Source organism: Podarcis bocagei, assembly GCF_964188305.1.
Source record: "Podarcis bocagei genome assembly, chromosome: 11".
NCBI lineage: Eukaryota > Metazoa > Chordata > Lepidosauria > Squamata > Lacertidae > Podarcis > Podarcis bocagei.
Window position 1 is genome coordinate 7044093 of NC_138136.1, and position 22969 is coordinate 7067061.

General features: G+C 41.7%; 1 protein-coding gene across 1 annotated transcript; it reads right to left on the reverse strand.

Moving 5' to 3' along the window:
- Positions 1 to 1070: 1070 nt before the first annotated feature.
- UBQLN1 (ubiquilin 1) lies at positions 1071 to 22268 on the reverse strand. Its single transcript, XM_081213730.1, has 11 exons — positions 21831 to 22268; positions 15804 to 15955; positions 10881 to 10990; positions 8567 to 8829; positions 7281 to 7439; positions 5645 to 5885; positions 5232 to 5374; positions 3670 to 3753; positions 3304 to 3419; positions 2830 to 3028; positions 1071 to 2210 (listed from the first exon to the last, which is right to left on the reverse strand). The coding sequence occupies exons 1-11, from the start codon at positions 21987 to 21989 to the stop codon at positions 2055 to 2057; spliced, it is 1782 nt and encodes a 593-aa protein (XP_081069856.1). The 5' UTR covers positions 21990 to 22268; the 3' UTR covers positions 1071 to 2054.
- Positions 22269 to 22969: the final 701 nt, after the last annotated feature.

Genomic DNA, 22969 nt, shown 5'->3' on the forward strand with positions numbered 1-22969 from the left:
TTTGACATGAAATTGTGCTCCATTACCAGCTGAAATTAACCACTGTCTACAGCCTATGACTCACTAACTTCAATAGAACATTAAGAAATTTCTAGAGCACACACTTTTAATTTGCTTTTGGGGAAATGGGGGTAGCCAAATAAGTCATACTCAAGTAGACCAAATACAATTGGTTTAACTTACTTGATTCCAGCGGGTCTACTTGAGTGACTAGCAATGGATACCACCCAGTGTGAAAATCTAACCAGTTATGTAATAAATGTTTTTAGCCAGCTGCATACAGCTGTTTGAAACACACATAAAACAAGTTAAAACAAATTGAAATACATGACCTCAATACTTCTAGCAATAGAGATTCTCACATTTGTAGAGCCATCATGTCACCAAAGTAAAATTGGGAAGGGATAAAAAACCCCAGAGGTGATACAACATTTGCTTCACTTGAGCCTGCCTCATGGAAGCAAAGGTAGATTTTTTATTAATGAGAAATCTGAACATTTAACTCGTCCCAGCTACTAGTATAACAATGGTTTCATGTTTTGACTACTCAAGTCTCACTAAAATACAAATAAAGAGTGCCCTCTTGTGGTATAATAACAGGCACACCCTAAAATGCAACTCCACATTTTTCTATTAAATGAACCTAGATGCAGGGATGTAGGTTAAAATGAGTAATTTACATTTTTTACATGATTTTTTCATCTTAAGTGAGCCACTTCATGATGTTTATCATTCTTACAAGAAGAGTTCCAGTAAAAACCATCTTATCTGTGGTTTAGGGGTCTCCAAAGAAAAGGATTCAGGAACACATCTGCTGGTATAGAACATCAGAAATGCCTACATGGAGCCCTTAGTAACAGTTTTTAAAAATGTTTGGCAGAATGTTAGGAGCTCACACCAGTGATGGAGGCCTGCTTTATGACAATAATCTTCATCATAGCGTATTGAAAAGAACTCCAAATGCAAGTTACTGTTAAGGGCAAGATGAACAAAGATGGTCCCAGCCTTTAATACGGTGACTTGAATTTCTGCCGCTAGGGATAAAATGACTGCAAATAATTGCTCACAAAGAAGTTTAATTCATTTATTACCTGTGCACAAGAGAAATAACTACCAATAAAAACCCAAAAGATATACAGTATTTTTACATGGTGGTTAAAAGTAATTAGAATATCACATGACAGTGTCAGTGAAAGTATGCGTCCAATTACAAATCATAATGCAAGTTAGAATCTCAAGGGGGAAGCCAAAGAGCTTTAGGCAAAAGCAGTTTCAGAGCAAAAGGCTGTGCCCCTTCAATCTGCACAAAGACGAAGGTAATTTACAATCAATCCTTGTGAATATTTGAGACAATGTTACAATGCAGGTTTCTGTACAGTTGTAAAGATCAGGTCAGCAATCCTAGTATTTTAAAAGAATTTGCCAAAGCACTTCTGCTAAGAGATACTTGCTAAAGATGCTGTAAGATTCTACTCCATTGGCGGTGTCTCATGTCTTTCACTTATTCTGGCTTTGAGATGAAGATTTGCTTGGAAAAATATTGTTTCCGTGTTATACATTTTTTTTTTATAGAGACAAAAGAGCAAGAAAGTAGCTAAATCAAGTGGTATAAATCTTACAGCATTTTCCTAGCAAGAGAGACATGCCAAGTCACAATAAGCAATATGTACCCACAAATCATAGCTTCAATTAGTTTCCTCTTTAATTTGTATTCTACATAAATTACTATCAAAGGCTAATGTTTAAGAAGCAACTAAATTGGACAGTTGAAGGTCAGATAAAACCTGGTCACCCAACTGTATAAGCAATTTCCATTTTTAAAAAAATCACAATAAATGCAGAATGAAGAAGTGTTTGATGCATGCAACAACCAAGTGAAAAGCATTGATTCCCACTGTTCGAAGAAAACTACTGCACTCCACCTTAATGCATCAGACTGGGTTTAGTTAGAACAAGACAATTCCCAAGAGTCAGAATGAAATAAAGCTGGTATTTTAAAGATTTAAGAGCTGTTATCAAAAATAAATTACATTTTTCAAGTTTCAGAAATGTTGCTATGATGGTTGGGAACCCAGTAGCCTTTCAATGGCTGCATTGATATCACCTCCTGTTGCTATTAGAGCTTGTAGGTTTGCTTCACGGTTCAAAAAGCCCATTGCACTGAGCTGCTCCAGTTGCTGCTGAAATCTGATTTCTGGATTTTGTAATTGCTAAAAAGATAAAAATATAAATTGGTGTTATTTCTGTACAAACATGGCTACCCAACATGCAAAACTAAAGAAGGAGCCAAAGTTAGAATTTTTTTTTCAGCCAGTCTTTTTGCAAATAACTATTTTTCTAAACAGGCTGAAATGAAAAATACTGAAGCAGTTGAAGGATGGTCAGGTTTCAAAGTTATAAGGATTCAAAGGTTCCCCCCTATTCTGAGGACATTGATATCTTCACTGGGGCTAACAAGTATTTCAATTAGTTCCTGAAGCTGAGGTTTAGGCACCAGACTTCAGATATGCCTATATATTTTAGCTCAAGGAATACAATGCTACTTGGACTTCATCAGCAAGAAGGAAAGTCCAGCCATCTCATGGGAAATGGGGACACATCTTTCAGGGAGGTAGTCAGGGTCCTAGGATACTAGTAGAACCCAAAGATTAAGCAGAATCTTGAGCGAAGGACCCTTTACATGACAGTGGTTTAGAAGACGAAAGGTAATGTTTAATCAACAAAACTTGAAGCTTTCTTGGTGAATAGACTTGAAAGCTGTATATGCTGATTGCTTATTTTAGTGATACAATAGGAGAGAAATAAAAACATAACAATCTACTATGTTACCTGAGCGTTGGCTCCAGCAAGAGCCTGCAACATCTGCTGAACAAACTGCTGGTGTCCAGTTTCACCAGTTCCTGATGCTGGACTTGTCGTTTCATTTGGGACGGAAGTGGGCACGGCTGTTGCAGTAGGAAGGCCAGTGCTCCCTAGTCCAGCACTTCCTAAACCAGAGTTTCCTAATCCAGCTATTCCAGCGTTAAATCTGCACAAAATAGAAGACACATTCAAGTTGTTTATACCCAAGAGGTAAGACTCATACGTCAGTTTACCACAAACAAGAATTTTATTTGTAACACAAATAAGGAACACCCAAGTATCAAATTCTTCATGAAATCAGAATCTCAAATTATTCTTTACTAAAAAATAGTTACCAATTCAGAAGCCAAACTCTTAAATTGCAAGCGGCTTAGTACATCAATGTTATGGGTGCAAACTTATAGTCAGACTACGAAAATAAAAAATCTTGCCAACTCTTACCCAGGTATAAGTCCTGGTGCTTCTGTTGCTAGAGTCTGCAAACCTTGCTGAATCTGTAGCAAAGCTTGCATAGCTCTAGGATTTGACATTGCAGATAACGTATCTGGGTTCTGCATCTATTAAGAGAAACACGTGATGCGTCATACATGTGCAGACATGTCAAAATGATCATTTGGTAACAACTGGTTATGGAAATATGTGCAAATGCATGAACCCCTAGAGACCAGTAGAATGCTTTGGGTGGTTGCATGATGGTTCTACACCTTTGCAACCACAAAGTGGTTTGCAACCTTTGTAACCATTTAGGATTAAGAATGGAATCATTTTAAGGAAAGAATTGTGATAAGAACCTAATAGGTGGCTTACCTGTTGAAGGAAAGTTGGAATTTGTTGTCTCATTTGCTCTTGAAGCTGAGGATTCCCAGCAAACAAAGGGTTATTCAGCATCATCTGTAGGGATAAGTGAGTATTTTATCTGTAAAAAGCTGCAGAATTAAAAACACCACCAGAAATTGGCAGCCTTACAGGTAGGATCAAAGCATGGTTATTCTCATTCCTCTATCCAGCCCACCCCTCAAATTCCCCAAGCAGCCACACACACCCTTCTCATATTGACGCATGCCTCAGTCAACTTAAAAACCTTCCCTTCCATCAATTAACTGCAGTGAGCAGCCATACTTCTCTCTCCTCCAGTGTCCCCAAGCCTGCTAGCCACTTCAGTTTTCCTTTTCCGCTCCTCCTAACTGCCCCTAAACCAAGCCAGCAATCTGTTTTCCTCTCCCTACCACTCTGCTCTGTGTGCCACTAGCTACATTTACTCAACGGTGAGACATGCTCACTGGGCATATACTCAGAAGCATTATTCTGATACTAGTGCTTCACACATGCCTGGTATTGAAAAGCTGGTTTCTGATCAAGGCTTTCCCATACATACTCTTCAATATGATGGGTGTCTGACAGCAGTTTACAAAATTAAGCACAGCCAAAGAAAAAGAACAACAACAAAAAGGGAGCCAGGGGTGCAGAGGGTGGGGTGAGGGTTATGTACTAGCAAGGTTCAGCTTTTGTTCCCTCCAACCTGATCCTTCAGCACATTTTGCTGGCTGTTCAGAAAGACAAACATCCAACCACCAAAAATGAGCTACAGGATGCAGTTTGAAGTGCAGGAGAAAAGGCCCCCAAGCAGGGCAAGACGCGGTACTGCTTTTGAGTTTTGTAAGCTACTTTGTAAGGAGTTATCTTGAAAAGCAGGATAGATTAAAAACAAAAAAACCAGTTGACTAGAGCTGCTAGAAAAGGCAATTAGTAGAAGTAGTCCCAAGAGCAGCCAGAAGTCAGGAGCAATGAAACAGAAGTTGTCAGTCACGGGATAGTTAGGAGACAGTTCAGAGAATCTGCACAACTGTGTTGATGTTATACGGTTTAAAACGGGACGGACTGACCAGTGGGATGTGCAAACATCCACAAGGATAATGTCTACAATCTGGGAGCCAGTGTGGCTGTAGTTTTTGTTGCTGGTGGTGATCTGGCTATGTACAAGTTTATCCTGTTTACAAAGCTTGTCCACATCAATTTATCCAAGGAGCAAAAAGCTTTGGAATAACCTCCAGCTACAACCAGTAATCCAGTAACATCCCATCAGTATGCTGGAACACAGGAAGCGCCTTATACCAAATCAGACCATTGGTCAATCTGGCTCAGTTCACTAGCAGCCACTTTTCAAGGCTTCAGACAGGGGACATTCCTATCCTTACCTGGAGATGTCAGAGAGATTGAACCATGTTCTCTACCTCTGAGCTACAGCCCTTCCAGAATGACAATTTGGATAAAATGAGAGACTTGGAAAAATGTATTTGTAGATGTCCAGGATAGGATACCATACCAGAAGCAATTCTGCATTCCAAATCTTTATGCACTTCAGGACTTACCTGGGCCGCAAGATCAGGATTCTGGCTCAATGACTGCATCATGCTTCTCATGTAGGGGGCAGACAACATGTTCTGCATCAACTGTGGGTTTTCTGTTATTTGCTGCAACAAGCTCTGCATTCCGGGTGTGTTGAACATGCCAGCTTTAAAGAGGAGGAGACAACTTTCAGCAATTCAGGGATGCGGTACCAGTTGTGAGTTAACAAAGTGACACACATGTCAACAGCAAAAAGAAAAACCAACAAATTCTGGCTGCTTTGTAGTGGAAAGTAGCCATTACTCCTTGAAATGTTACATTTAACTCATAATTGAAGTTGAAGTCCAAACTGAATTGAGAAAAGAGCTAACAGCCATGCCCTTGGGGGCTATCATTTTGCAAGGAAGCCAATATAACTGCCATGTAGTGAACATACCTCCTAGACCTGGTCCCAAATTCGGCATTGTTGAGCTTTGCCCTGTGTTTCCAGTGCTGCTGCTTCCAACACTGCTGCCTCCCCCACTGTCTCCGCTGTTGCTGCTATTGTTTGGGGAGCTCTGTGTGGTGGACGGAGGAGCCCAAGGATTTGGCAATGGATCTCGGTTTTCTGTGCGAGATGGCTGGCTGTCTCCACCTGATGAATTGCTTACCAATGAAGCAAATGGGTTGCCCCCAAACTACAAAAGAAAAGTGCTTATGGATAAACAGGATTAAGAAGCATTCTTATTCAACAGAACTTGCTTTGGAGCAGTCCCTGAATACACTTGTAAAAGAACTGTGGTCCCTGGAAGAGTTGCCAACAGCTTGCTCAAGACCACAGTGCAAGATTTTGTAGTGACCATGGTCAAGATTAGCGGTCCCATTATTTTATAGTTCCTACAGCACACCATAAGCAGCCAATAAGGCCTGTAATGAGTTTTCTTCCTGTTTTAGAGTCCTACTATGAGCTACCTTTCAAAACTAATTTGGGACACTTCCTTGCCTGGTGCAGTTTAAATTACAGATGGGAAACCTGTAGTCCCCAGATGTTGTCCAGATGGAGCACCTCACACCATCTGAACAAGCAACTGAGGAGCAGGGCATGTATCTGAAGGCAAAACATTCAGCAACGTTTTTAGTCATTTTCGAGAACATCCAATGAAGGCCATCCAACGAAGCTGAAAGTTGAAAGATTCTGGCCATCCAGAGATTCACAGCGCAGAGTTAAGCTATAGAATTCAGTCTCACAAGATATAGTAATGACCATCACTTGGATGGCTTTAAAAGGAGATTAGACAAGTATATGGAAAATAAGGCTGTATCATTACTAGCCGTGATGGTTACTTGCCACCCCCACTGTCAGGGGGAGTCAGCCTGTGAGTGCCAGTTACTGGAGAACACACGTGGGAGAGTGCTGCTGCACTCATGGCCTGCTTGCAAGCTTCCTACGACTACCTGCTTGACCACAGTGAGAACACAAGGCTGGACTAGACAGACTTTTAGTCTGACCCATGATCTGATGTAACTTAAGTGAACCACCATCATTTTTTTAAAGCAGAATGTTATACTCCAAAGCTGTTGAAGCGCCAAGGAAATAAAATGACAAGATTTAAAGTTGAACCATTTCTTCACCTTAGACCAGAACTATTGGGCTGTAGCTGAAAAACAGCAGCCTTGTGATCATTCTCCCCCATCATATATAACATTTAGACACTGTTAGCTGTGTCCTGAAGCTTCCTTACCTGCTTGATTTTATTTTTAACTCTATTGTTTTATCATACGTTGGTCACCCAGGACTCCTTTGAGAGGAAGGCTGGGGTATAAATTTAACAGATAAATAAACCATGTCTTATGCTCTCCCATCCCCAGTCCACATCACTGACTGTGGCTGGCAGGGAAATGGCAAAGGTCAAATGTACTGAAATATTACAGGAAGTGGAAAGAGCACTCAACACGTGGTTGCTGTTTTTGGCAGCAGCTCTGAATGAAACAAAGGTTAAAGAAAAAAGAATCCAAGCAGGGACAAATCCTTATTTGTACCTGAGGTAAAACACTTGAACTCAGCTTGGGCCCTCACCCCCAGTTCTCCTCACCTGCTCTTGTGCTGCATTGAGCATTGGCTCCTGAATATCTGTATACATGCGTCGCAAAGCATTATAACCACCAGGTATACTTTCAAGGTTGCTCAAGGCACGGTCCTGGTTTCTCATCATTTCTTGCATCATTGCAGGGTTTCTAGCAAGTTCTAAAGTCTGGGAAATAAAATAGTTCACATTAGAAATACAACTATTCTTAAAGGTCTAAGACTGGGGTCCAATGAGCTACTTTAGGGGTGCTCAGAGTCTTGCAAATGTAGAATGGACATATTTTTAAAGAAATGTTTACAACCCAGCTGCTATTAAGCTTTTCTTTTCTTTTTTAATTAGTCAGTTTCAAAAGTATTTGAGCAAAACTAAGTCCAAAGCTCCCCTGGATGCATGGAATTGGCTGTGCGGCTCTTCCGATTGCTGAATATAAAGGTAAAGGTAAAAGTAAAGGTAAAGGGACCCCTGACCATCAGGTCCAGTTGCGGACTCTGGGGTTGCGGCACTCATCTTGCTTGCTGGCCGAGGGAGCCGGCGTACTGCTTCCGAGTCATGTGGCCAGCATGACTAAGCCGCTTCTGGCGAACCAGAGCAGCACACGGAAACGCCATTTACCTTCCCGCCAGAGCGGTACCTATTTATCTACTTGCACTTTGACGTGCTTTCGAACCGCTAGGTATACAGTGTAGTTAAAATATAACAGGCGCTACCTCAAGTTTGGCACTTTACATTCCTTCTTTTTGCCACATACTAGCAGTGCAGTCGCTACCTTGCATTAAACCAGGGTACTCCACTATGTCTGAAGTGGACAACTCTCTCTTAAAGTCGATAAAGAAGCTAAGAATATTAGCAGGGGAGATGGAGGAGTGCACATTCATGGCACTATTGTTTAGGAACTCATGGATGATCATCCAACATGGTCAGGATGAATGGTGCTGGGCCTTAACCTGTTTAGTTCAATGGCAGAGCACATGTTTTGCATGAGTTTCCAGGTTCAATCTGTGGCAAATCCAATTAAAGGATCTCAGGTAGGCAGACCTGGAAAATGCCTCTGCCTAAGAACTTGGGAGAGTCACAGCCAGCCATAGTTGACATTACTGGGCTAAATGGTTTGAAAAGTCAATTGAAAGTAAGTTTTTAATTTGGGAAAGTGGCAAAAACAAGAAAAACACTCTTAGCAAATGTTTCAGCAGTTATGTTAAACATAGTATGTCACAGAATTTGTTTGTAGTGTGCAGAGATGAATCAGTATACAAACTGCAAACACCTTCTTTATAGATCAACTATTCACATACCTGTCTCATTATATCTGGATTATTAAGCATATGGCTGATCTCTGGATTTCGCTGTATCAACTGCTGCATCTGAGGATTAGCCATAATTAACTGTCGCATTAGGTCTGGATTTGAAAGCATGCTCTGAACAAAGGGATTCTCCATAATCTGAACCATCATCTCTGGATTGGACATGAGCTGTCGTTGCATTTGGCTCTGTAATTCTGAGAAGTTTGATGTGTTCAGGCCTAGGCTACTCAGGCTTGCAAGTCCTCCAAGACCACCTGGGGGGTGGGGGGGGGGAGAAAGAAGAAAATGCACTTTCTAAACATGTTCCTAGATCAGTTTCTATTTGTGCAAATGTTTCTCGTATCATAAAACAACAGAAACCATTTTCTAGCAGCAACACCCCCAAAATACTCTATCCCCGTGTTAGTTTTCATATTCAACTGATTGACAACTTGTATTATGAAGTATTGGCTAACTAATAAGTCTACTGAAAATAAGGACTAGGACACTGATAAAACTGACTGCATTCTAAGTATCTGAATATTTCAATAACACCCTATAAATGTTATCTACCAGAAGTTTTTTTTTTATCAGAACTAATTCTGGAGAGGGGAAGTTTTGCATAGCCCCCTGCAGCCTGGTCTGTATACCCACGATGCCGCAATTTTGCTGAAGCTAGCCTAGGTCTTGGTCAGTGACTGCATGGAAACGCCATGTATGCCTTGAGTTTCACAAAAGGAAACAAGGATAGAAATGTAATAAAAATAAATAAGGATTCTCTTCCCCTCCCTAATTTTATTGTGACAGAAATTTGCTTTTACCCACATTTTATCTAGGGTTACAATATTCAATACAACACACTTGTTTGTTCAGTTTTACATGAAGAAAAGGAGTTGCTGTTCTTAATCTTCTCTCAATATTCAAATATATAAAAAGGCATATTCTGTTAGTTTTAAAAAGCAAGCTCCAATCCTTTTGATTCAGAATGTATCTCTTGAAGGGTTAAATATTGAAAAAACTAGTGGAGCTCTCTCTCCCTCCACAAAATTCCTGTTTTAACTTCTATCTTTTCTTGGACATTCAATATACTCTATCCGTTATCAAACAGAACATCTCAAACTAACTGAATGAAGCCAAACATTTGCACCAAAGTTTTCTCCCACCTACATTAATTACATGTTAAGAACTCATAGCACTGAACACAGCACTGAACATACTTTGGCAATGAAGTAAATCAAGGTAAAACAAAACGGCAAAAAATTATACAATTTATTCCAAACATACTCTGATTTTAGTACTCAGATTTGGGGCATTGGTATATTGATGCCTAGAATAACTTGGTAATAACTAATCTGACCCTAAGCTGTATTAAAAGCAGTTTACCACTGATATTTTGAACTGCTAATTAGATCCTCCTTCTACTTGTGAGAAGATGTAGAGTTTATCATTTGTTTTCCTTTATTCAGTGAAAAAGCTACACTGGGCCATTCAGTACTATTAATTAGTGCTTTACAGTTGTCTTGACAACTCAAAAAACTAACACCTTTTATTGAAACCTGATATTCACTAGTCCTGTTCGCACAGTATGTCCTGCAGTATGTGCTCAGAAGGAGAGCAGGAACACAGTAGCAAGCTCTCCTCTGGCCTAGGGCCATTCCATTGACTGTCTGGAAAAGTACAGCTTGAAACATGTACAGTTGTATGCATACCTCCAATGTTGTGCAATCAGACCTCCACTCGTACAATGGGGTTTCTCATTCCTCTCTAATCTCCTGTGCACTCCGAACCTGTTTATTGTTGTTTATATTTATTTGTGACTTTTAACAAGAAAGAAAAACAAACACCCCAGAAGACCTTCTGGGGACGGCCTTAAGAGAGGAACTCTCTTCCACTTGCAGTGTTTGATCCATTGGTAGATACCACTGGATTTCACTACAGACTCCAGGAACCTAGAACCATTTATTCCTACACACATCTGTTCGCTCAAGAGAACACATGTATCTAGTAATCCAGCAGTATAATCATATCCAGCTAGAGCTCAATTGGAAAACACCCATCTTCTTATTCTCTTAAGCTACCCAGAAGATTTTTCTACAGCTCCTTATTTAAAGGTGAGAAAAGATTACGTTCAGTCTCACGGCTACTCACTAAAAACTAGTAAGAAACAGCTTCTATAAAAAATACAAATATAAATTTTACTTGAAAAATATAGCTACAGCAAGATAAATATGTTTGAAAAAGTTATTTGTACGATTGAAACAACCGAACTACGTTAGGAAAAGCAGCATTCTCATTCAAGAAGCTGTAGAACACTATGGAGCCTTACCCAAACCAAAAGGGCTGGTGTTTGTTGAATTTGTAGAGCTACTGGTGGATGCTGTTGTGGTAGCAGTACTCCCTGCAGTAGTTGTTTGCTGAGCTGAATTGTCATGTGATCTAAAGACATACAGAACAAGAACACTTCAACAAATGAGGAAATTTAAAGGAGATTCAAAACAAAAAGATTATTGGAAAGGCCAATTTACAAATATCTAGCAATTCAATCCTCTCATTTTACAGTTATGTTAAACACCAACTATTAAACCAGAACTATTCATATTTTAATAGATCACTTCAATACTATTTCCTGAACATAAAATTAAACGCAGGGCTCTATTTTTTGCCTATCACGGGAGAAGAAGTGCACTACAAATGAGGAAATGATATGGTAAAGTGTCTTCTAGTAGTAGGCTGGTCTTCAGCAAGTGGGTCAGGACCAATATGTAGGTTGTATTCCAACCTAAAACAAGTCACACGAGTTAAGTACCGCCAACATTTTGTTCGCTGTTAGGGTTTTTCCTTAAGATGAAAGTGAAGGCAAAAACAAACGGGGATAAGGTAGCCATATGCAAAGGAGACTACAGCTAGTTTACTTTTGATCATTGCACGGAGAAGATTCCATTGTTTGCATGTGGTCCTACTACAGAGAGGAATATACTTAGTAGCTTTATTTCAATATGTAAGAGTATACAGTCTGGTGCTGATAAAGAGAAGCCCTTGGTCTGAAAAAGTTAATGACTCTTGGTGTACAGCACATGACACACCAACCCAGTGGTTTTCAACCAGTGTGCCATGGCACCCTAGGGTGCCTTAAATGATGGTCAGGGGTGCCGCGGGCAACACTGGCCTCTGTCTCCCTTTCCTTCCTTCCCTCCTCTGATGCCTTCTCGTGTCTCTGCCTCCCAAAGTCTTGCACAGCTTTTTGTTGCAGCAGCCCTGGCCTCAAGCTCAGCAGGCGAATGGTGCCTCTGGGCTGGCCAGGGGTGCTGGTTACCAGGAGCTGAGGCAGCCTTGGAGTAAGCAAGCGAGCCCAGCCAGCCATTCCGCCAGCCCTTGTTTTTTGGGAATGGATGGACAAGTGGAAGGCTTGATGGGCAGGCAGGCGTGGCCACGCTGGACTTTCTTGTGCTTACTGTCTGCAAGGCCTGGGAGCTGAGTGCCCGGTGATGAAGGAGAGCCTTTCCGCCATGCAGGCCTGGCAGCATCCGCTGCTGCCTCCCAAGGTAAGGTGCTGGCCTTACATCCACTTTTGGCCAGTCTCCGCTGGGTCACTAAGGCTGGAGGGCAACCTCTTCCCAGGCTCCTGTGGGGCAGTGTGTGGTGGCACCTTTCTTTGGGGCAGAGGGGTGCAGCTAAGAGCGGCTGCCCAGAGGACTCCCAAGAAGAGGAGAGAGGAGGCGGAGGGAACACTCCACAAGGGAGGGTGTTCAAAAAAGGGTGAGAGGCTGCCAGGTCTGCAGGCAAGGGGTGACATAACTGGGCTCCTGAGCCCCACGGTGGTTCTGCAGAAAGAATGTAGTTGGTCAAGGGAGCCATGGACTAAAAAGGGTTGTAAACCTTTGCACCAACCCATTACCAGCTCTTAATAACCCGTGGTTAAATGAGAATATATCAGTTAGAATATATCAACTAGAGCCAGGGCTTTTTCGGTTGTGGCTCCGATCTGGTGGAACACTCTGTCACAAGTGACTAGGGCCCTGCAGGACTTGACATCTTTCCGCAGGGCCTGCAAGACAGAGTTGTTCCACCAGGCCTTTGGCCAGGGCACAGCCTGACTCCCTCCTTTGGCAATCTTCACAGAACTCTAGCCCAATGGTTGCCATCAATTTGATTTGAATTAATTTTATAATGAAATGATTTTAGAATGTTGTATTATTTTATTGTTGTTAGCCGCCCTGAGCCCAGCTTCGGCTGGAGAGGGCAGGATATAAATAAAATTTATTATTATTATTTATTATTAGTTCAACAGGCGTCTGTAGTTATTGTATTAAAGGCCTCCTACTTTTATATGCAAGTAGCATATACTGGCCAGAAATAGAAAGATGAAAGCAAGAGCACTAAAAACTTAGATCAGCTCCTACTGAATAGGCTGCTTGCCAGGTCTCTGTAATGTTTATCAGAGGTTCAGGGCTGGAAGACAAATAGTATTTGCATTCACGTAATCATCTGCACTATTTCACAAGCTAGTTGAAAAGTCATTGTTACCAAACTCAAAGTTACATGCTAACTAGCTCCAATATTCTCTTTTCATTATTGGATTACCTGGCTTTCTCTTTTTGATACAATCTGGTTTGGTGACACCAGGAAAAAAATAACTTAACCATTCAAATTTAGCTAGAGAAACTAAAGGATGATTGTGAAATCAACACTGGCAAAGGAAATCTAGCACTTCAATTAGCCACTTTCCTCAACATGCAGGGAATGGTGGTGCTACAGTATCAAAACACTATTCAACTTACAAGCAAAATTATGTGGCAAGTTTCCAAGCTATAAGACTAATTTGTTGTGTCCTACTCAGAGTAGACCTAATAAAATTAAGAGACCTAAGTTAGCCTTATCTAATAATTTCAATGGGTGTACTCTGAGTACATCCAATGTTTGCTGCAGCTCATTGCTTAATTAATTAGTATTACAATTGTTGGAATAGCTGTGACATGATGCAACAGCAGGAAAGGATTGCTGTCTAGTCAGCCTGCTAAGAAAAATACTCCAGAAGGATTCTTGCTCCTGGGGCTCATTTCTCATACAGACACAGCAAAGCTTTTAAAGGGCAGTAAACACAGAATGGAATATATCCCAGGCTCCTGATTCTTTCCATGTGGAAAATGAAAATTCCTCAAAGCCCAGATCTGCTTTTTGAAATAGCAGAGGCATTTTTTCTCAGCTAACTCATGTCCAACATGAAACAGCTTGGGTTGCTTGCCGTTCTTCCCTAGATTATTGAATTTAGAAGCCAGTCAATCTGTCTTGATGCTACTCTTGGACCACTAATCTTTCTAACACAAATGCTTCCCGATAGTCAAATATCTCGTCGTGAGTCAAGCTGACTCACAGAACTGCATTTGTCTGACACTCCAGTTCTAAATATTTACCAGGCTTATTGGATGCATTTGCATAAAATTGGCTTTCAATCAGCCTAACGAATGCAAAATATTTTACATATCAAAGGAAGTATGTGTTATTTAACTCCTCCACCATGTGAGAAGAGGAAAGGGTCTTGCCCAATTGTGTCCACAAGCAAGTAGACTCAATTTCTGTGAAAAGGTGGGCGGGGCTGGAGAAAGGAAGAATAAATATTGTTGTGCAAGTGGGCTTCCACTTGTGTGACACCAGACTTTATAAATTATTTTTTCCTACATAAATATGACCAACTGTATTGGGGGAAAGTACAAATGATGCATATAGTGATTTTGTGCTATTTATTACAAGCACATCTCCTAATGATGCAGATGATGGTAACAGGATGTCACTACAAGTGGCACTCCTGTAGTCTTCATCCCTTCCAAGGTACACAATCTTTCCAACACAATATTAAGTGCACGTGTTGGGGCGAAATGTGGAAAGTAGCTCTTAATGTTGCTGAAATCCTGGCCATTCGTGATCATAAGAACTCTGCTGGATGAGTCCAAAGGGTCACTCTAGCATCCTGTTTTCCCACAATAGCTAACCAGATGCTTCTAGGAGGTCCACAATAAAGACAAGAAAGCAAGTTCTCTCCCACTGCCTCTCTCCAGCAAATCCAGAGGTTTCATATAGGCATCATTACCAACAGCTGTCAATAGCTATACATCATCCCTTTTAAAGCCATCTATACCAGTGGCCATCATTACATCTTCTGGAAAGCCAAATAACTAAAGTCTGCAGGATCATCCTTAACTACATGTTTGCTGACACTTTCAAAGAGCTCCAAATGCATGCTGAGTGAGGATTTCCCTCTGGACAAACCATGCTGATTCTTCCATATCAAACCGTGTTCTTCTGTGTGTCTAAAAATGAACCGTTAATAATTCTTTCCACCAATTTACGCAGTGCTGATACAAAACTAACTGGACTGTTGCTTCCTTGATCTGCTTCTAAAGATCAGTGTTTCAATGGCTATTTTCCAGTAATGTGTTACAGAAGCAAATTTTAGGAGAAACTTGCAGGCCAGGTTTTGTCCGTGTGAACTCAAACAGATTATGATACCATCTGGACATGGTAGCTTATTAAAATTTGTCAGTTAAGTGCAAGAACTTAGAGTTAACAAGACTACGTTCTTGCACTTATTGGCAAGAACAATTCTGTTCAGTTTCTGATTGTGCAGATAAAATATAACGAATAGAATTCTACAGGATGTGTTGCTAGTGTGTGAAAAGAGTGAAGATCCAAGGATCCCCAGGTATGCACCTCCAGATGGTGAAGATGTCAGGTGCCATCCTAGTGCCCAGGTATCTTCACTTGGTTGCAAGTGGCCAATAGGCGCATTTTGCACCTGGCTGACGGATTTTGAAGGCTTATCCAATGTTGTCTGCTTGTGAACTGTTGTATTTTGCCCAGTTTCTCTGGAATCTGCCTATTCTTCATCACACTTTCACTCCTTAAGCAAAAGTAACATAGACAACAACTTGGCAGATAGAGAGACTGAGACTGACCAACCCCTTCAGTTCTACAATGGGACATGAGTGGTGAGAAAGCATGACTTCTGCAGGAAGAGCCAAATGCACCCGGAAATTTTACACAAACTGCCAAGAGTTCAGACTACACAGGAAGCACACACAGATATAAGATACATAAAGATACCTTTGCCATTTGCAGCCTTTTACTGGCTTTGTTTTGTTCTATTGGTTTAGATTAAATACAATTCTTTAGCAATTCAACTTGACCAAGACTGTCACAGATGGAAGTAACCACGAATAACTGAACAGGAGATAATACCCCCCCCCCAGCCTACCTGTTTTGTGTTTTGATGACAAGGTGAACGGTAAGCCCATCATGGATCCCATGCTGGGTCAATGTATCTTGATCTTTTAAAATTTTTCCAGCAAATATCAACACAAGTTGGTCAGTGTGAGCTTTAAAACGCTTCGAGATTTCTTCCTTGAACTGGAAAAGAGTGCATAATTTCATTCTCAGGATTAATTTATTTAATACACTTCTTCTAAGCATTACCAATGTATCAGAGTAGTAGTAGTAGTAGTAGTAGCAGCAATAATAATAATAATAATAAATAATAATAATAATAATAATAATAATAATAATAATAATAATAATAAATTTATACCCTGCCCATCTGACTGAGTTTCCCCAGCCACTCTGGGCAGCTCCCAATCGAATGTTAAAAACAATACAGCATTAAATATTAAAAATTTCCCTAAACAGGGCTGCCTTCAGATGTCTTTTAAAGATAAGATATGTAGTATTATAAGTATGCACAAATACATTAAGGAGATAACACATCCAACATTAATCCAGGGTTGAAGGAAATCTTAGAAAAGACTGGAGGAGGGTGTTTGGGGGAGTGGAGAAAATTCCAATTGTACAAGCAGAAATTATTGTACTGTTGGAGCAATAGCCTTAAAAGTACAATGGATTTCACCCTGAGTGTGGAATAATTTTACTGACATTTTCTCTCTATATATATTTAAAGATAACATCACATTAGCTATAAGTTATTGCTGCTAAATACTTAAGAAATGGTTTATACATATCAATGGGAATGTAGAGAAACAGATTACTCCAGTAGATCACCGCAAGTCTGTTATCAACTGTAGAATTCAGTTTCCAGAAAATCACTATTCATTTAATTCTCCTTCAGATTTGGCAGGGAGGTGAGACTGCTCAAACTTTGCAGTAACTGGGGGCTTTTCAATGGGTCATTCCATGTCAAGTGATCCAGGGACTTTTACCTCACCATTTTATATTGCTTTCAGTTTCAGTTTCCTAAAAGTAGTATAAGAGAAGGTCCCGGGTCTCTGTTTTTTGTTTTTTATCTCATCCAGTTTTTAAGTTATGAGGGTTTAAATTTTCAAAAAATGACATTTTGCCACACAAAAACCTTAAAAGCTCAGTCCAGATTTTAGATATTTCAAAACTAAAAGTACCAATCTCTTTAGAACTTCATAGGCTTTAATATGATATGGCACATGATGGACTTCCCCTCCCCCAAAGCTGCTTCAGACAGTTGGAGGAATTGCTGCTGTTGTTCTCCAGAACATATTTAGGGAGTGCATGGGGAGAGGACGGGGAAGGGAAGTTTAGTTGCACAGCTAAAACTGGTTGTGCCAGCAGAACTATGCTGGATACAACCTATTGAAATCAATGGACATCACTAAATTTGGTCCATTAATTCCAATGGGTCTACTCTGGGTATGACTTAATGGGATACTTCCCAGTGTGTCCCCCCCCTTTTAACCCCCACTGCCTAACAAAACCAATATGCATAATACTTCCAGGTTGGCATAGTTAACAGGTCCAATCTTGGGCCTTCTTGGGAGAACAGAGCGGCTGTGGATCAAGCACATCCAAGGTTATCCAACCCAACTTCAGGCCCAGTGGTGTGGTGTGGAAACTGGTCCATAAATTCGTTAGTAAAAATGAATGGATGCCAAATGCAAGTATAACATTAGGCAAGGTTGACAGCTTCAAAACTTTAATGTGAGATAATACATATATGCCACTGATTTGTATTTGAAAGAACACTGAAACAACAAATGTATAATTTTTGAATACTTTGCCATGAATGATTATGTATTGTTCTGGTTTTTAATTATTGTACATTTTTTACTATTTATTATTACTTTTATTTATTTACCGCTGTCCTATCTCCTTTAACATATTTAAAGACAGATTTTATCATCCTTAAATAAATCAAGTAATTAACTGAATTCACCTCACTGGCTATGCAGGTTAAATCAAACCAGTCTTATTTAGCCTCAGACTGCTAGTGAAAGTGAAAGTAAAATGGAGATTCATTTTAATTTCACTTTCAGTGAAAGCAAAAATTCCTGAGCATTATATAATTTCTTTTTTTGAGCTGGAGAAGATGAAAGTGCTTGTCTAAAATATTTTTTCCCCTCTCTTTTTTTTTTGGTAGTTCATCTGGTTACTGAGTCATAACAATGTTGAACTAGGAAAAAACCTAGTATTTGGCATCATCATAATGAAGCCACTGAGAAGGGAAGCTATGTTGTGAACTGCCCTGAGATCTGAAGGTAAACAGCAGTATAAAAAAATTAAAAAATAAATAGATGTAAATATTATTGGAAGGAGTCTGCAAACAATGAAACAAGAATGTAGAGACATTTAATAACATGTAGAAACTGTCCTGGAAAAGTACAGTGGTACTGGGACAAAAAAAATGAACACAAGATGCTTTTATTTGCTAAATATAAAATAAAGCAAACATGCTTAATTAGATCACTCTCTAAAGCATCAGATGATTTATCTGGTTGCAATTGCCCTATATTACATTCAGACAGCAGGTCTAGTGGTTAGGATTACTATTAGTAGATCAGGATTATACCAATGTTGCCAAGGACACCTACTATTGCAACCCAAGCATACCAGTCTTTGTCCAAACAAAGTTTTTAGCTTTGAATCATCCAGTGGAGACTGAAATCACTTGTTCTTTACTATAATTTTGCTTAGCTGGATGTGAAGTTACAACTCCAGGAAATCATGATTGTCCTTTTCCCACCAATAAAAAATAGAATTTTCTTTGAAAAAATGGAATCTAACTTTGGCCCTAGCCTTGCCATCATCACAGCACACAATTCTATTAGTCCAGGAACATGTATTAGATTTTTGCTGAAGGGGAGTACTGTATGGCTTTATTAGGAGTCCTACCTACACCACATCAAACAGCAAAACGGTCCACCCACATCACCATGCAATGCATTGCACCATACTGTGGAAGCAAGGAAAACACTGACCATGCTACACTGTGGCCAATTACACCATGCTTTATTTGTGGATTCCTATGTGATTTTGCAACCACAGGCAGACCTCATGACCATCAATTTCCCAATAATGTACACCTGTCTTCACAGGTTAAGCAAAGAGGAAATGCTTCAATTTCTGTGGAAATGACTGTATTGTGACTACAGTTTGGGTTTTCTGAATGGAAGCTAACAATACTACAGGCAACTCTCTGTTTGTGCATGTCAGCGGTTGGACGTAAGCCTGTCCTGTACCCTTCCAGGGCAGAAAGCGGTGCCCGTGTTGGCAGTTGTGCATGCCTTGGTAGTGTACAAAATGGTTGTTCCTTGTACAGGCTAACCAGGCACCCTGAATATTGGTGGTTTTGGTTCATAAGCATAACACAAGCTCATCTCCAAAATACACTAGCAAATTTCATCAAAGTAACTATCTAATCTATTGATTGGTGATGTCACCCTTTCTGCATGAACTGAGTAAGACACATTTTTAAGAACTGTTTTTAGATAAATCAACATAACCTTTCTTGAGCTAGTCATGGTAATATGAAAGGGCGCTGAAATTATAGGCAAAATGTATATCAATGTATCTCCAATTATACATGAACTAAGGATCCTGATTACACAGAAATTGTTTAAATCCAAGTACTTCAGGCTCCACTCCTGTACTAGTGCAGTAGCCACCATAATTTAAAAGATAGCTGAGACCGGAACAGTACCCCAAGGTGTACAGCAACTGAAAACCTGGAATAACAGGATTACGGCTCTCAAGTATTTCTCAAGATTTTATTCAAAGATGTGTCCCAAAGCTGAACTTTCTCACGGTTTTTCGTAAGTACTCTGATCTAGATTTTATGTTATTTTACCTGCTGATGCCCCACGTTCTCCCCCTGCTCATCTGTTCATATCCCATAAACAACTGCAGCAGTTGTGCATTGTGGCTGGAAGGATTCTGGCTCAGCAATAAAATTCTGGCTCAGTAACAGAGCAACTGCTTTGCATGCAGAAGGTTCCAGGTTCAATCCCTTGCATGCCAAGGTAGGGCTCCAAAAGACCCGTTTGATATCCTAGAGAGAGCCACTGCTAGGCAGCGTTGACAATATTGAAATAGATGGACAAATTATCTGACTTTTTACAAGGCACCTTCATATGTTCTTACTTACAATGGGGAGACTGAAGGAAGCAATTCCCAAGAATACACAAAAACTGGGTTATATGCCAGAATTCAGAGGAAAAGTTGAATGCAAATTGGCTTCCAGTATCATTAATTCAAGTCTTGCAAGTGCTTGCAAGAAATAAAGTAACAGTAAAGCGTTTATTAAACTGGACAAAGTACTTGTGATAACAAGCCTTAGTTTTTCAGGTAGAACTAGTTTTAGCTTAATTAAAATAGCCATAACCAAGATATACATCCTGCATATTTTAAGTAGGGAAACTTAAGTAATTTATAAATGCAAGTCATTTGTGGACAAGAGTTCATAAATTCCTTGTACATCAAGGAGTCAAACAAAGTTTACCACTTTATACCTATTACAAGGAGTCCAGTGTTAACAACAATGGAAGAAAACTGAAATCGACAAGCTCTTTTTAAAGACTTGCAAGACTTTATTTACTACCAAGTGAGTACATAAAATGACCCTATACTGCCAGTTACTTACAATTTAAAAATTCCAACTCCAGAGAGAACAGTGTTTTAATAAACTGAATGAAATGACCAGAACTGACTGGTGTAACTGTTATTATTGTTTGGTAGCAAATTAGTGTCATCCCAATGGCATATTCTTGCTCTATGAGCTAGACTGTAATCAAGGTGGAAGAACCCTAGACAAAGGTAGCCACTCTACTACCAAGTGAGCCACTCTACTACCAATTTGAGAGTCTTCTCACACCTGTAAAAAATACTATACAATGTCTTTAGCACATTCAAATGACAATGTGATTAGGAGTCTCATCATTTGCATGATCAAAGGATTGGATACTTATCCACACAATGTAGATCTTGCTAGAACATAGCTTCTAGTCTCTGAAGTTTGTCTTTGAGCTAGTATGTTTAGAATCTTAAAATTTTACAGTAGCCTTTTGTTACCAAATGACCAGGCCTAGTTAATATGACTCCTCCAAGACATTAAAGGCTGAGAAGAAACGAATTCAAAGCACTGAAGCAGTCATGCAGATGACTCGGCAGCTACCATATTCAAGTATAATGACACACTGATTTTTCAGTAGTACATATACATAGATTACTGTATACAATTAGAAAAACATACTGTAGTGCTAGTTTAAGTATCAAGTAATGAAAAGATACAGAGGAGCACTTAAAATCTGTCAGAAAGTACCGCCATGTAGGGAACAGCATAGAAGCCATATACAGATACAAGATCCTCTACCACATTTAACCTCCTAGGCGCAGCTTGTACTTTTGTGTTCTATATAGCAGTGTTACACCAAAGTGCTAGAGAATCTTCTATGTTTGTAGAGTCCACATTTTTCCCTGAGGGTCCCGTTTCACACTTTAAAACCGGCTGGTCGCTTGGCCGCCTTCCCGCCTCGCCGATCTGCCTGGCTCCTTTGTGTTCCCCTCCCAGACAAAGCCACCGCATCTCCGGGGCTTCCCCAGCCAGGCTCTCTCCGCCTGCCACCACCAAGCCTGCCCCGACTTCCTCGACCGGTTCAATCCTACGCGCGCCTGCTCGGCAGTCCGCCTCTCCGAACCGCACGGGCCCCGCTTGCAAACGGACACGTCGTCCAGAACCGGGCTGCCAGCCATCTCCCCGCCTCTCTCGTTAGAGGAAACGCACCTGGAAGAGCGACGAGAGAGACGCGCTCCCTTTGCAGCCGAGTCACTCCGAGGCCTTCGGTGAGGCAAGAGCTCCGCCCGCCAACGGACTACGGCGCAGGGGCGCCGGCCGGGTTCCGTCTTCGCCTCTCCCGGGGCGGGCGTGGAAATAAAAGAGACGCCGGTTCTCCCCTCACACACATTTCCCCCCCCCCGCCCACTCGCGCGGTGGTACCGGCCACGCCCCTCCCCCCGTCCCCGGCCTCACCTGCCGGATGCTGCTGGTCTCTGGGACGGCGAACTCCTCCTTCTCCTTGGGGGTTTTGACGGTGACTTTGATGATCCGCGGCTCCGAGGCCGAGGCGGCCGGGCCGGGGGTCTCGTCGGGGCTCTGCGGCCCAGGAGGGCTCTCGCCGCTCTCAGACATGGCGCGCGCGCGGAGGGGGGGGAGGGGAGAGGGAGGACGGGCGGCCGAGGGGCCTCCGGGACTCGTTAGCCCAGCCGCGCAGGGGACGCTGGGAAAGGCAGACCCTCCCCTCTCCTCGCCTCACGCTTCGCGGCCTCCTCTCTCTCGCTCGCTCCGCGACGCCGCCGCCACAGCTCTCGCACTCTCGGAGAGTTCAACGGAAACAGCCCGGCTCAGCCGCGGCGCCTGCTGATGACGTCAGGAATCGGGGAAGTTACTAGAAAAGAGGAACCGACTTGGCCGGCAACTGAGGAGCTGGGAGTCGGGAGCGTGTTGCGCATGTGTAAAAAAAGAAATGGTTGGGGGGGAGGGGAGAGAGAGGAGAGAAGAGAAGAGAAGCACGGTGCGCCTGCGCACATCGGAAGCCCACGCTTTACTGCGCAAGCGCAGCTGTCACGGAAGGCCCAGGCTGGCATTGTTAGGCGAGCGCTTGCTACGACACCGTAAGGAGGTGCTCGCGCATGCGCGGACACGGTCTCTCTGCTGCTCACGTGACGGTGGCGCTGCTTTTTACGCTGCACGTGGAGCCTCGTACAGCCATTTGCCTTTTGCAGCCTCAGCGCATGCCGGCCTCCCACCTTTTATAGGGAAGAACTGGTGCTGGGATGCACTCCCAACCGGAGGGAGCGACGCAAGGCGGGTTTCTGCAGAACCACGTCCCTCTCTGTGCTCCACTGAGGACAAGCAAGAGGCGTTGTCATGGTTCAAAGGGCGCTCCAGCCAGACAGTAGCTGTCTGGGGGCACAGATTAAGGACTGGGATGGGCCTGGCAAGGCAAGAGTCCTGCAGGCTGGATAGAGCGAGCCATGAGCGCAGTCCCCTGGGCAGACGCTCCCCACCCACCTTATTTCTTTTCCTGTTCAGCAAGCCTGTTCCTATTCAGTTAACCTTCAAGAAAAGGATATTTGCTTGCATCTTACAGCAGCGGCAGCTTGTTATCT

What these genes read in the sequence shown, in the direction of transcription:
- UBQLN1 (XM_081213730.1), bottom strand. Translation starts at nt 21,989, where the DNA reads ATGTCTGAGAGCGGCGAGAGCCCTCCTGGGCCGCAGAGCCCCGACGAG. An exon ending in GCACCAGGACTTATACCTGG is followed by an intron (nt 3,029 to 3,303) that starts GTAAGAGTTGGC and finishes TATTTTGTGCAG; the next exon opens with ATTTAACGCTGGAATAGCTG. An exon ending in TTGCTGGAGCCAACGCTCAG is followed by an intron (nt 2,211 to 2,829) that starts GTAACATAGTAG and finishes TTATCTTTTTAG; the next exon opens with CAATTACAAAATCCAGAAAT.